At 46.0% G+C, this 14,550-nt stretch overlaps 1 protein-coding gene across 1 annotated transcript in view; it reads right to left on the reverse strand.

Annotated features, from left to right (window-relative positions):
* The window catches only part of PTDSS2 (phosphatidylserine synthase 2), a 205,280-nt gene that overhangs the window by 22,315 nt on the left and 168,415 nt on the right, over positions 1–14,550 (reverse strand). Inside the window, exons 6-9 of the mRNA XM_063944344.1 lie at positions 13,712–13,762; positions 13,472–13,585; positions 9,967–10,085; positions 3,069–3,183 (exon numbers count right to left, since the gene is read on the reverse strand). Of these exons, the coding sequence (XP_063800414.1) occupies positions 3,069–3,183; positions 9,967–10,085; positions 13,472–13,585; positions 13,712–13,762 (399 nt within the window). The remainder of the gene's footprint in view (positions 1–3,068; positions 3,184–9,966; positions 10,086–13,471; positions 13,586–13,711; positions 13,763–14,550) is intronic.

Below are 14,550 nucleotides of genomic sequence, written 5' to 3' on the forward strand. Positions count from 1 at the left end.
TCCAGAGACACTGCAGGATACATGCAGCTTGCATTAAATGGTCTATACAGTTACATATATATGAATCTATACACATCAGTAGATGGGGGGAAAAAAAAAAAAAAAAGATTTCATGCACTTTACCAACAATATAATTCACATTACTATATGAAATATTAGATAAGCGCTACTAATTGTTTATCTATTGTTTTATACAGTATTGTTATATCGGTGGTTGGTGATTAGCACATCTGCTATAAGCTGCTCAAGGTTGGAGCGTGGGTGACATTTTATTTCTTGGTTAACATAATACACATGCCCCATGTTCAAATCACGCCCCAAGTCTCATGTTTAAATCACGCTTTTCCCCCCCCACCTACTGGTGTGTGTAGATTGCTCTTATTCCATACTAGGACAGCTAAGTGTCTGTTTATTGCTTTTATGGATCATAGCACAATATTTATTTTCTAAATTGTTCTGAACCTATTTTATACAAACATATCTAAATGCATTATACATTTACATTATATATTATAGATCATGCGCCACTGAAATAATTTCAAGTTTCCAATATATACATTACACGTCAGTGTAAATAAAACTGTCCAATCATCGGCTGAATATCAGCTGTATATCACATACATGGGATGTAGTTATGCGTCACAATACCGGCACCTAGATCCCGCCCCCTCACTATCCCGACCAACAGGGACTATTCCCACTCGTGGGTGACCACGACACCCATAGAGTGGGAATAAAACATGCGGCGAGTGCAGCTCGCCACAGAGCCCGCAAGGAGCTCCGCTCGCCCACCCCACTTCCCAAGCAGTAAATGCTCGGATCCTGCCGTCGGTATTGTGACCGGCGGTAACGTGACTGCCGGTCACACATACCCAACCCACAACTGTACATACAGTAAGCTCTGCTTATTGCGGTGACTGTCTGTTGAGAAACTGCCTGTCTAAATACAGTGGGTCCTCAAGGACCTGCAAAGGTGTATTCATAATAGGCCCTACACACTGGCCGATAATACTCAAAGATATGAACGATCTCGTTCATTAATGAACGAGATACCGTTCATATCTTTGAGTGTGGAGGCTCCAGCGATGAACGATGCGCGGGCCCCGCCGCTTGTGCATGCAGGCCAATATGGACGATCTCGTCCATATTTGCCTGCACTTCTATGGAGCCGGGTGACGGGGGGGGAAGTGATGAAACTTCACTCCCCCCCGTCACTACCCCCCTCCCCCGGCCGCCAGGTCGCCCGTATCCGCTGTCGGGCAGCTCAGCGGCGGATCGATCAATGTGTAGGGCTCTTTACTCACTGACAATTCATAAGATCCACAGGTGGAGCTAATTATTTCACTTGGGTGAGGAGACCTGGAAAACGTGAACTGTTGGATGTCCTTGAGGACAGCGTTTGGGAACCCATTGGTCTAAAAAGGTACAGCAAGTTGGTTTGAAACTAAATATTAATGGAAAATGTCAAGAATGTTGAAGCAGAAATATGTAATGCGTATAAAAGCATAGTTTTAATCCTAAAACTCCTAACTTCTTAGGTTTAACCTCTTCAGTGCTAAAAAGGAGTGGGACTCCTTAGCATTGATGGGAGTAAGAATGGGGATGGGGGAGTAACTTGCCAAAATATTCTTCCCTAAACATGTATTGGCGCTTACAGCTAGCTTTAATACTTTTGAAGTAGCTTTTTAAGAAAGACACTTTCTCAATGCAGATCATTTACTCATTGCTGACTATTTAATCTGAGATTTCTGTATGGTGTTGGACAAAACTAATTATTAATCTAGCACCTTCTAGAAGATGATAGCTAGAATCTGACTGGTTGCTATGGGCAACATCTCCACTTCTAAAAACCTGCACTTTAGTAAATGTAGACCTTGGAATACCTTCTCACAAGCAGACGTTGAAGAATGAAACCCCTCTACAACTCTGCAATGGAAAGAGGCCTCCTAACAGGTTGTGCCAAGGAGACCTTTTCCTTCATGCTACGCATGAGACTATCCCTTCAAGCTCAAGCGCACTTCTCCCATCACTATGGCCTTAGGAGCAGTCCTTCCCAGTTTAATGCTAGGAATCCATGCTGCAAACATGGACAGCTGTACATTGCCTGCTAAAGGGTCAGCATTAAAAGCCATCTTCACACCATGACACCTGCCAGAGGAGCCTGTAACTTTCCTTACAAGGAAGAATTAATCACAAGAAAAACAGATTGAGCATCCATACAGGATCCCCACCATGATCACTTAAAGATTGTCCAATGGGATTGGTAGGGCAGGATTTAGCACACAGTGCAAGACAAACCAAAATAAAAATGTGGTGCGTGTTGGTGGTGCTCCCCTGAGTCAGATAAATAATGAGAATGTAGAAAGAGAGTGGGGGTACTCTTAAATTGTAAGTATAGACAGAGTTGTGTGCGCACTTGTAAGAAGTTAAAACATAACTTTTAACAAATCACATAAGATTTAAAAAAAAAGCCAAAAAAAAAAAAAAGAAAAGAATTTAAATCTATTCTGATCGTACAGCGCTTCAATCATTCTGTGTACTTGGTTAAAAAAAAAAAAGCCCCAGGCAAACTGTAGACATGAACTGAACAGCAAATTATAAAAAAGACATACAGTATATATGTACAACACCCCAGACGAACTGTAAGAATAAAGGGCAGATTACAAACTAAAAGACATATATACAGAAATAATCTACTACTGTAATAATTAGCCACCAGATATTTTACTAGTTCTATAGGACCACAGACATTTTTGCTTCAGTACTCTGTTGTATATGTGCAGAATTATAATGCCATGTTTGCCCTACTTTTGTTTGAACCGCTAATAAAAAAAACACTCTCAAACTCAGATAATCAAGGTTCTGAGTGCTCACTTCCAAAATCAAGAGATACAGATGGCTTTGATGTAGGGGTGGGATTTTAGTTTGGTGAAGATGCCAGGAAGTCGGCAATGGTATTTTAAGCTAAATGTAACCCTAATCACAGCCCTGCAAGTCTTCCGTCACATTTGCACAGATTTAGGATTATTAACAAACAAGAAATGATTGAAATTAGACCAGATACTTACGACAAATATAATTCCACACACTGCTAACCATCTGCGCAGATTTGAAGCTGGCTTCCACTCAAACTTTACCCAGCTGTACGGTGTAAATTGGAAGGCAATTCTTTTCATTTTTCCTCTGGAAATGGAAAACAAAATTGGCAATTAAAAAAAATAAGAATTTACTCACCGGTAATTCTATTTCTCGTAGTCCGTAGTGGATGCTGGGGACTCCGTCAGGACCATGGGGAATAGCGGCTCCGCAGGAGACAGGGCACAAAATTTAAAAGTTTGACCACTAGGTGGTGTGTACTGGCTCCTCCCCCTATGACCCTCCTCCAAGCCTCAGTTAGGATACTGTGCCCGGACGAGCGTACACAATAAGGAAGGATTTTGAATCCCGGGTAAGACTCATACCAGCCACACCAATCACACCGTACAACTTGTGATCTGAACCCAGTTAACAGTATGATAACGTAGGAGCCTCTGAAAAGATGGCTCACAACAATAAACCCGATTTTTTTGTAACAATAACTATGTACAAGTATTACAGACAATCCGCACTTGGGATGGGCGCCCAGCATCCACTACGGACTACGAGAAATAGAATTACCGGTGAGTAAATTCTTATTTTCTCTGACGTCCTAGTGGATGCTGGGGACTCCGTCAGGACCATGGGGATTATACCAAAGCTCCCAAACGGGCGGGAGAGTGCGGATGACTCTGCAGCACCGAATGAGAGAACTCCAGGTCCTCCTTAGCCAGGGTATCAAATTTGTAGAATTTTACAAATGTGTTCTCCCCTGACCACGTAGCTGCTCGGCAGAGTTGTAATGCCGAGACCCCTCGGGCAGCCGCCCAAGATGAGCCCACCTTCCTTGTGGAGTGGGCATTGACAGATTTAGGCTGTGGCAGGCCTGCCACAGAATGTGCCAGTTGAATTGTGCTACAAATCCAACGAGCAATCGTCTGCTTAGAAGCAGGAGCACCCAGCTTGTTGGGTGCATAAAGTATAAACAGCGAGTCAGATTTTCTGACTCCAGCCGTCCTTGAAATATATATTTTCAATGCTCTGACAACGTCCAGCAACTTGGAATCCTCCAAATCGCTAGTAGCCGCAGGCACCACAATAGGCTGGTTCAGGTGAAACGCTGATACCACCTTAGGCAGAAAATGAGGACGCGTCCTCAATTCTGCCCTGTCCGAATGGAAAATCAGATATGGGCTTTTATACGATAAAGCCGCCAATTCCGACACTCTCCTGGCTGAAGCCAGGGCCAGTAGCATGGTTACTTTCCATGTAAGATATTTCAAATCTACCGATTTGAGTGGCTCAAACCAATGGGATTTGAGAAAATCCAAAACTACATTGAGATCCCACGGTGCCACTGGGGGCTGTATATGTAGTACTCCTTTTACAAAAGTCTGGACTTCAGGAACTGAAGCCAGTTCTTTCTGGAAGAAAATCGACAGGGCCGAAATTTGAACCTTAATGGACCCTAATTTGAGGCCAATAGATAATCCTGTTTGCAGGAAATGTAGGAATCGACCCAGTTGAAATTCCTCCGTTGGGGCCTTCTTGGCCTCACACCATGCAACATATTTTCTCCAAATGCTGTGATAATGTTGTGCAGTCACCTCCTTCCTGGCTTTGACCAGGGTAGGGATGACCTCCTCCGGAATGCCTTTTTCCCTTAGGATCCGGCGTTCAACCGCCATGCCGTCAAACGCAGCCGCGGTAAGTCTTGGAATAGACACGGTCCCTGCTGAAGCAGATCCCTTCTTAGAGGTAGAGGCCACGGATCTTCCGTGAGCATCTCCTGAAGTTCCGGGTACCAAGTCCTTCTTGGCCAGTCCGGAGCCACTAGTATCGTTCTTACTCCCCTTTGCCGTATAATTCTCAGTACCTTGGGTATGAGAGGCAGAGGAGGAAACACATACACTGACTGGTACACCCATGGTGTTACCAGAGCGTCCACAGCTATTGCCTGAGGGTCTCTTGACCTGGCGCAATACCTGTCCAGTTTTTTGTTGAGGCAGGACGCCATCATGTCCACCATTGGTCTTTCCCAATGGACTACAATCATGTGGAAGACTTCTGGATGAAGTCCCCACTCTCCCGGGTGAAGATCGTGTCTGCTGAGGAAGTCTGCTTCCCAGTTGTCCACTCCCGGGATGAACACTGCTGACAGTGCTATCACATGATTTTCCGCCCAGCGAAGAATCCTTGCAGCCTCTGCCATTGCCCTCCTGCTTCTTGTGCCGCCCTGTCTGTTTACGTGGGCGACTGCCGTGATGTTGTCCGACTGGATCAACACCGGCTGACCCTGAAGCAGAGGGTTTGCCAGGCTTAGAGCATTGTAGATTGCTCTTAGTTCCAGTATATTTATGTGAAGAGACGTTTCCAGGCTTGACCACACGCCCTGGAAGTTTCTTCCTTGTGTGACCGCTCCCCAGCCTCTCAGGCTGGCATCCGTGGTCACTAGGACCCAGTTCTGTATGCCGAATCTGCGGCCCTCTAACAGATGAGCACTCTGCAACCACCATAGCAGAGAGACCCTTTTTTCCAGGACTCTTGTGCATTGATGCACAGACACTGTCCCTGGTTTTAGGAGGTTCCTGACGAGTTCGGATAACTCCCTGGCTTTCTCCTCCGGAAGAAATACCTTTTTCTGAACAGTGTCCAGAATCATCCCTAGGAACAGCAGACGTGTCGTCGGGATCAGTTGGGATTTTGGAAAATTCAGAATCCACCCGTGCTGTTGGAGCACTACTTGAGTTAGTGCTACTCCGACCTCCAGCTGTTCTCTGGATCTTGCCCTTATCAGGAGATCGTCCAAGTAAGGGATAATTAATACGCCTTCTCTTCGAAGAAGGATCATCATTTCAGCCATTACCTTGGTAAAGACCCTGGGTGCCGTGGACAATCCAAACGGCAGCGTCTGAAACTGATAATGACAGTTTTGTACCACGAACCTGAGGTACCCTTGGTGTGAAGGGCAAATTGGGACATGAAGGTAAGCATCCTTGATGTCCAAGGACACCATAAAATCCCCTTCTTCCAGATTCGCTATCACTGCTCTGAGTGACTCCATCTTGAACTTGAATTTTTGTATGTACAGGTTCAGAGATTTCAGATTTAGAATAGGTCTTACCGAGCCGTCCGGCTTCGGTACCACAAATAGCGTGGAGTAATACCCCTTTCCCTGTTGTAGAAGGGGTACCTTGATTATCACCTGCTGAGAATACAGCTTGTGAATGGCTTCCAATACCGTCGCCCTGTCTGAGGGAGACGTTGGCAAAGCAGATTTTAGGAACCGGCGAGGGGGAGACTTCTCGAATTCCAACCTGTAACCCTGAGATACTACCTGCAGGATCCAGGGGTCCACCTGCGAGTGAGCCCACTGTGCGCTGAAATTCTTGAGGCGACCCCCACCGCCCCTGAGTCCGCTTGTAAGGTCCCAGCGTCATGCTGAGGCCTTTGCAGAAGCCGGGGAGGACTTCTGCTCCTGGGAAGGGGCTGCTTGCTGCAGTCTCTTACCCTTTCCTTTGCCTCGGGGCAAATATGAATGTCCTTTTGCTCGTTTGTTCTTATAGGAACGAAAGGACTGCGGCTGAAAAGACTGCGTCTTTTTCTGCTGGGAGGGGACTTGAGGTAAAAAGGTGGACTTCCCGGCTGTTGCCGTGGCTACCAAATCCGATAGACCGACCCCAAATAATTCCTCCCCTTTATACGGCAATACTTCCATATGCCGTTTGGAATCCGCATCGCCTGACCACTGTCGTGTCCATAGACTTCTTCTGGCAGATATGGACATCGCACTTACTCTTGATGCCAGAGTGCAGATATCCCTCTGTGCATCTCGCATATAAAGGAATGCATCCTTTAATTGCTCTATAGTCAATAAAATACTGTCCCTATCCAGGGTATCAATATTTTCAGTCAGGGAATCCGACCAAGCCACCCCAGCACTGCACATCCAGGCTGAGGCGATTGCTGGTCGCAGTATAACACCAGTATGTGTGTATATACTTTTTAGAGTATTTTCCAGCCTCCTATCAGCTGGATCCTTGAGGGCGGCCGTATCAGGAGACGGTAACGCCACTTGTTTGGATAAACGTGTGAGCGCCTTGTCCACCCTAGGGGGTGTTTCCCAGCGCGCCCTAACCTCTGGCGGGAAAGGGTATAACGCCAATAACTTCTTTGAAATTAGCAGTTTTTTATCAGGGGTAACCCACACTTCATCACACACGTCATTCAATTCCTCTGATTCAGGAAAAACTACAGGTAGTTTTTTTTTAGACCCCACATAATACCCCTTTTTGTGGTACTTGCAGTATCAGAGATATGCAAAGCCTCCTTCATTGCCGTGATCATATAACGTGTGGCCCTACTGGAAAATACGTTCGTTTCTTCACCGTCGACACTAGATTCGGTGTCTGGGTCTGTGTCGACCGACTGAGGCAAAGGGCGTTTTACAGCCCCTGACGGTGTTTGAGACGCCTGTACAGGTACTAACTGGTTTGCCGGTCGTCTCATGTCGTCAACCGACTTTTGCAGCGTGCTGATATTATCACGTAATTCCATAAACAAAGCCATCCATTCCGGTGTCGACTCCCTAGGGGGTGACATCACCATTACCGGCAATTGCTCCGCCTCCACACCAACATCGTCCTCATACATGTCGACACACACGTACCGACACACAGCAGACACAGGGAATGCTCTGATAGAAGACAGGACCCCACTAGCCCTTTGGGGAGACAGAGGGAGAGTTTGCCAGCACACACCAAAGCGCTATAATTATATAGGAACAACCTTATATAAGTGTTGTTTCCTTATAGCTGCTTAAATATATATAATATCGCCAAAAAATGCCCCCCCCTCTCTGTTTTTTACCCTGTTTCTGTAGTGCAGTGCAGGGGAGAGCCTGGGAGCCTTCCTAGCAGCGGAGCTGTGTAGGAAAATGGCGCTGTGTGCTGAGGAGATAGGCCCCGCCCCCTATTCCGGCGGGCTCTTCTCCCGGTTTTTCTGAGACCTGGCAGGGGTGAAATACATCCATATAGGCTATATGAGGCTCATGGACTATATGTGATGTATTCTTTTTAGCCAGAAAGGTATTAACATTGCTGCCCAGGGCGCCCCCCCCAGCGCCCTGCACCCTCAGTGACCGCCGGTGTGAAGTGTGCCTGAGCGCAATGGCGCACAGCTGCAGTGCTGTGCGCTACCTCATGAAGACTGAAAAGCCTTCAGCCGCCGGTTTCTGGACCTCTTCTTACTTCGGCATCTGCAAGGGGGTCGGCGGCGCGGCTCCGGTGACCCATCCAGGCTGTACCTGTGATCGTCCCTCTGGAGCTAGTGTCCAGTAGCCTAAGAAGCAAATCCATCCTGCACGCAGGTGAGTTCACTTCTTCTCCCCTAGGTCCCTCGTTGCAGTGAGCCTGTTGCCAGCAGGACTCACTGAAAATAATAAAACTATCAAAACTTTTACTCTAAGCAGCTCTTTATGAGAGCCACCTAGATTGCACCCTGCTCGGACGGGCACAAAAACCTAACTGAGGCTTGGAGGAGGGTCATAGGGGGAGGAGCCAGTACACACCACCTAGTGGTCAAACTTTTAAATTTTGTGCCCTGTCTCCTGCGGAGCCGCTATTCCCCATGGTCCTGACGGAGTCCCCAGCATCCACTAGGACGTCAGAGAAAAACAAAATACATACAAATTACATCGTTTTCAATTCCCAACAAAATAGTGGGGAAAGTTTAACCCTACTTAAAGTGATATCTATATAAGCCATAATATAATGATCTAATTAATATGGTGACACTAATTATACATGGTCGAGTCACACTGTTATGACTAATAGCCAGAGTAACCGCCGTGTGTTGCACGGACTGCAGCTAGACGGGCTGATCTGTTGTTTTAGACACACGTCTGGTAGCCCCCAGGTTCATTCTGCTGGTGAGCCGCTCCACTGTAGTGTGTCGGTCAGCCCTCACGCACCTTCTTAGCGGACCATCACCTCTCACATCAATGGCACGTGGTGCTCCGCAGTTTCCACACTGGTTATTTGCAATGGTGCTATTTGTCCAGTCATGATACACCTTCACCACAGCAGCACGGGATCAGTTCACACACTGCGCTTATACGGACACCCTTATCCTGAAAGCCGGTAATCATCCCTTTTTGCAACTCCGATAAACCGCCACTTTAACCCATGACAGCAACGAGTGATGTGTGTGCAGACGTCCCATCGCACACCTTATATACCCACCAAGCATGACACATGACGTACTTCTTTGGCTATGCACTGCCGATGTCAAATGTAGGAGGTGGTCATAATAATGTGACTCGAACATGTATATACTTCACGTAAAATGCTATACATATGATTTTATAATGCTAACAAATGGCTTCAAAATTATACCTAAACTCATTTTTCTAGCATAGAAATCCAAGGAATAAAATAAAACTTCTGCATTAAGGGCTGAGGCTGTATTGAATGTGTATCGGTTTGGGAAATGTATGTTGCACTGTGCATGATCTGGAACCTAGCATATCTAAGTATGGGAGGCTCCCAAATGTTCAGGGAGTCCCATAACCTCCCAGAAGAGTAGGTGCCCCTCCTACCCACTTCCTATTGAAAGGGACAAAATGGGGAGCATAATGCCACAAATCATATGTCCATGAGAAGGGGGCAAGGGACAATATACCCGTTCTAGGAGAAACACATTGTTATGGCCACTTCCCCTCTTTACAGAACCGCGATCCTTGGCATTAAACCATGAGGGGTCAGTGTTTAGCGATAAGAGCGCCTGGCTAAGCCTCCATCAGCGACGGGATAAAATAAGTGTTGGCAAGTAGGATCTGATTTATTACTATAGAAAAACATTACATTATATTTGGCTGCCGTCCCAACATACCTGTATGTTGGAATGTTCCACAGGCCCTGCCATTGATAGGGTTTCATCGATAGCCATTTTAGTGTCTTCATACCACAATAAATCCCAAAACCATTGCAAACTAGGACATCCATTATCCACTTTAAAATAAATAAAACGATATTTAATGTTCGTTTAAATGTCAGTATGTAAAGAGACACCAGAAAGGTCTCCCCCCCCCCCCCCCCCCTAAAAATCCACTGAATAAAAACAAACAAGATTAACAGTGATTAATAAATAATGAGGATCAGATGTTGGGGATGTAGTTACTACAGCGGCAGCCGGGATCCCGTCGACCAGAATACAGACGCCGGGATCCCAACCGCTGCGTCAAGGCTATTCCCACTCGTGGGTGTCCACGACACCCATAGAGTGGGAACAGAACCTGTGGTGAGCCTCCGAGCCTGCAAGGGGCTTTCTTGCTCTTGCCCCGCTGGCGGCCGGGATCCCGGGGTCTGTATTCTGACCTCCCAGGATTCCCAACCGCCGGCATTCCAATCCCAACCCAGGTGTTGTGCACACTTACATGCACCAGTACAGATCCAGGAAAACATGCTGCAACTATTTCTTTATATTTGGACTTGCATGACCCAGTCAGCACCCCTGCCCCTACCGTGTTCCGTGCAAGCCCATCTTTCTATTGATCCCCCCCCCCCCCCCCCCATCCATCCCCAAAATACTGAACATATATATTTTTTATATTACTTTCCAAAGTGATAACCACTTCTAAGAGATATATGGAAGGAGCTAAACTGAAAGTCATAGAACCTAAAGTGACTATCCAGTTTATAATTGGTACAAGTGCTTTACAGCTGGAAGTGAACACCCTAACACAGCAGAACAAATTATTATTTTTGTTGAATCAAAATCACATAAATGATATACAGTTTTCCTATATCTGTACTAATACCCTGCAGTGCACAATCACACCCAATCCAAATTTTAAATCTCAATTTATATTGATTGACATTTTTGTTTTTATTTCGATTGGAGTTTTAGGGAAAAATATCTTTAAAAGGCATAAATTAAAGACCAAGACTTAATACACGGCTCTACAAAACGACAAACTACTTTTTTTTGTTAAATCTCTGTTGTAGACTACTGTACAAAAGACAAACACTACAAATATGGGTGATGGAATACAATATTGTATATAATATGCGGTTTTAGCAACAGAAGTTTACATGAAACACAAATATAGTAAAGACAGACAAAACGAAAGAAAAAAAACAAAAACAAAGGACTGAAGACAATAGTGGCCGTCAATATCCGATTTAGCACTTGAGAAGACCAGGAGCCAGGATGAGGTGGTGGTTGGGAGAAGGAATCAAAGTGCATCTCAAATCCAGTCCTCGGGTCACACTAACAGTGCATGTTTTCCATATCTCCCTGCTGCAACACAGGTGTATTTATTACTGACAATTTAAAAGATCCACAGGTGGCTCTTATTTCTCTTGTGATACTATAAGGAAACCTGGAAAACATGCACTATTAGTGTGTCCCGAGGACTGGATTTGAGAAGCACTGAGCTGTAGAATACTAGGGTATCGGTCAGAATTACATTAGGTAAGTTGTCGGAACAGGTATGGTCAAATAAATACTCAGAGAATGCTGAACTGGACTTTAGCAGGGAGGATGTCTGTAGAAACATCCCATTAGATAGAGATTCCTGACGCTCACCTCAATGCTAACAGAAGCCGCCACACTCATGAAGCAAATACCCAGAAGCATCGTTTGGTATGCGGTTACATTGTCGGCAGTCGGGATGCCAGCGGTCAGGATACGGACGTCGGAATCCCGATCACTGACAATGCCGACAGCCGGAATCCCGGTTGACAGGACCTATTCCTACACGTGGGTGTCCACGACACCCATAGAGTGGGAATAGAACCTGTGACGAGCACAGCTAGCCACCGGGTATTGTTGACCGCCGGCATACCAAACCCAACGCCATCATCTCACTAGACCCAGAGACAGGAGAACTTGGACTGGATTGGGATTTCCGCGTGACTCTAAGTCAAAGGCCAAAACCAGCACTGAGATAGGCCAAAAGCTTATCCTAAAATCAGGTAACTTTGCTTCAAAACCAGGGGTTATGGGCTAGAGTGGCAACATAAGAACAATGGCATTTAGAGCAATCTCCCAACTTCAAGTCCATGTGCTTTCTATGAGCTGGATAAACATACAAGATGTGTCTCTTGTAAAGCCACAGAGGGGAGACAATAGGACTTATCCGGAGTCGCAAGCAAAGTGGCTGTAGTTGCACACAGCCGCAGCAGCCTGAGGGCCTATCTCAGGCCTGATCGCTAGCAGGCGATTTTTGCACTGCTGCGCTCAGATAGTCGCCACCTACAGGGGGAGTGTACTTTAGCTGTGCAAGTGTGCGAACGCATGTGTAGCAGAGCTGTACAAATAGATTTTGTGCAGTCTCTGCGCAGCCCGGGACTTACTCAGCCGCATCGATCACTGCAAACCCTCCCTGCAAACGAATGGACGCGCCTGCGTTTTTCCAGACACTCCCTGAAAATCAGTTGACACCCACAAACGCCTTCTTCCCGTCAATCTCCTTACGATCGCCCGTACAAACGGATCTGTCACACAAACCCATCGTTGAGCGGCGATCCGATTTACACCCGTGCGACGCGCCTGCGCATTGCATACGCAGTTTAGACCTTATCGCCCGCTGTGCAAAAATGCATAACAGTGACCAGGTCTGAATTACCCCCTGAGTTACTACCTTATACTAATGGAGGGGGGAGGGAAGGGGGGGGGGGGGCAGAACAATATGGAGAGAGGTGGCAAAGAGACTGCTATGGAGAGGGCAGCGCGATATGAAGGAAGGGGGACTCAAGGGGTGATAGAAACTGCTATGGACAGATGGCAGTTAGACATACAGTTAGCTCAGAGGCAGTGAGACGATATGGAGCGGGTAGGAATGGAGGTGGCAATGAGAGAACTATGAAGGGGGCTAGGAGACCGATACAGAGAAAGGAGGGCTCAGGTGGGTAATGAGACTGCTGTGAAGGAGGGGATGCAGAGAGAGATGGAGAAAGTGGGGCTCAGAGTGAGCAGCTAGAGAGCTACAGACAGTGAAGAGCTATGGAGGGAGCAATGAGAGAGATAGTCATTGAGAGATATTGAGGGGGTAATGAGAAATATATTGAAGGGCGTCTATGGATGCAGCAGGAGACACCTGAGGGAGAAAGGCTCCTCCTGCTGGCATTGCTGATCTGAGTGCTGCGTCCTAACACTAAGGTTACTCAGAATGGCCATCGTAGAACCGCAGCCAAAGCCAGGAAGTCTGTGTAGGGAGGCTCAGGGGGCCCTGCGTGCAATGACGCAAGACCCGTTCTGCACATACATCTACATAGCTACGTATTTATATATCTTATTCTCTTGAACTAAAACACCTAGGAAAGTTTACATTAAGTGCCAAGCATAGAGGATGGAACTAGATGGCACATGGAGTGGTGATGCAGTAACTTACATGATCCCACCAACATTCACTGAAATTGGGCAGCTGATGCTCTAAGCTGTACTCCAGGAACTCAAACATAACGCTGATCATCATACACATCCACCAGTCTCTTATCACTAGTGTCTATATGGACAAGAAGCAGGGTTTCAGGTTAAGCATTAAAATGCATAAATGATCAAACAAATTCTTCATAAACACTGAAGATCCAAAACTCAAAAAATGGAAAGATCAATTCTGATCACCACTCACTTTTATATACCAGCCAAGAAAGTGTGCAGGTACAAAGCCATCCATTTTATCCTAAAAAAAAAGAAAAAAAAGAAATAAATGAATAAGATAAAAAATAATTAATCTGAAAGCAATACAAACTTACGAGGTAACATGTCCATTGCACAAAACAAACAAACAAAAAAAGTATCGAATTTTAAAGCATCCACCTGACTTGGTAGGTGCAATTTGTAAAGGGCAACAATGTATGTTTATTATTATTATTATTATCCTTTATTTATATGGCGCCACAAGAGTTCCGCAGCGCCCAATTACAGAGTACAAATGCACATAAAAGATAGGAAAACAGTGACTTACAGTTGAATACAATATAGGACAAGTACAGGGCAACTAAGCATAACTACACCAGTAAACATAGAGATAAGTTCCAGGTGGTCAAAAAACTGTGGGATCTGGGCAGTTGAGGATTATTAAAGTAAGAAAAGTATAAGCACATGAGGGAAGAGGGCCCTACTCGTGAGAGCTTACATTCTAAGGGGAGGGGTAGACAGACAGGGATGACACAGATGGGGTACATAGAGAGCGTGGAACAGAGGGTTATGTTGAGATTTGGCTAGGTTTGGTAAAGAAATGGGTCTTAAGAGCCCGTTTGAAGTTTTGTAGAGAGGTGGAGAGTCTGAGGGGGAGAGGTAAAGAATTCCAGAGAAAGGGAGCAGCACGTGAAAAATCTTGGAGATAGGAGTGGGAGGAAGTAATCAGAAGACAGGAGAGACGGCGTGCATTAGCAGAGCGAAGAGGACGGGTGGGAGAGTAAAGGGAGATAAGGTCAGAGATGTAGATGGGAGAGGAGTGGGTGAGGG

Source organism: Pseudophryne corroboree, chromosome 11 (genome assembly GCF_028390025.1).
Source record: "Pseudophryne corroboree isolate aPseCor3 chromosome 11, aPseCor3.hap2, whole genome shotgun sequence".
NCBI lineage: Eukaryota > Metazoa > Chordata > Amphibia > Anura > Myobatrachidae > Pseudophryne > Pseudophryne corroboree.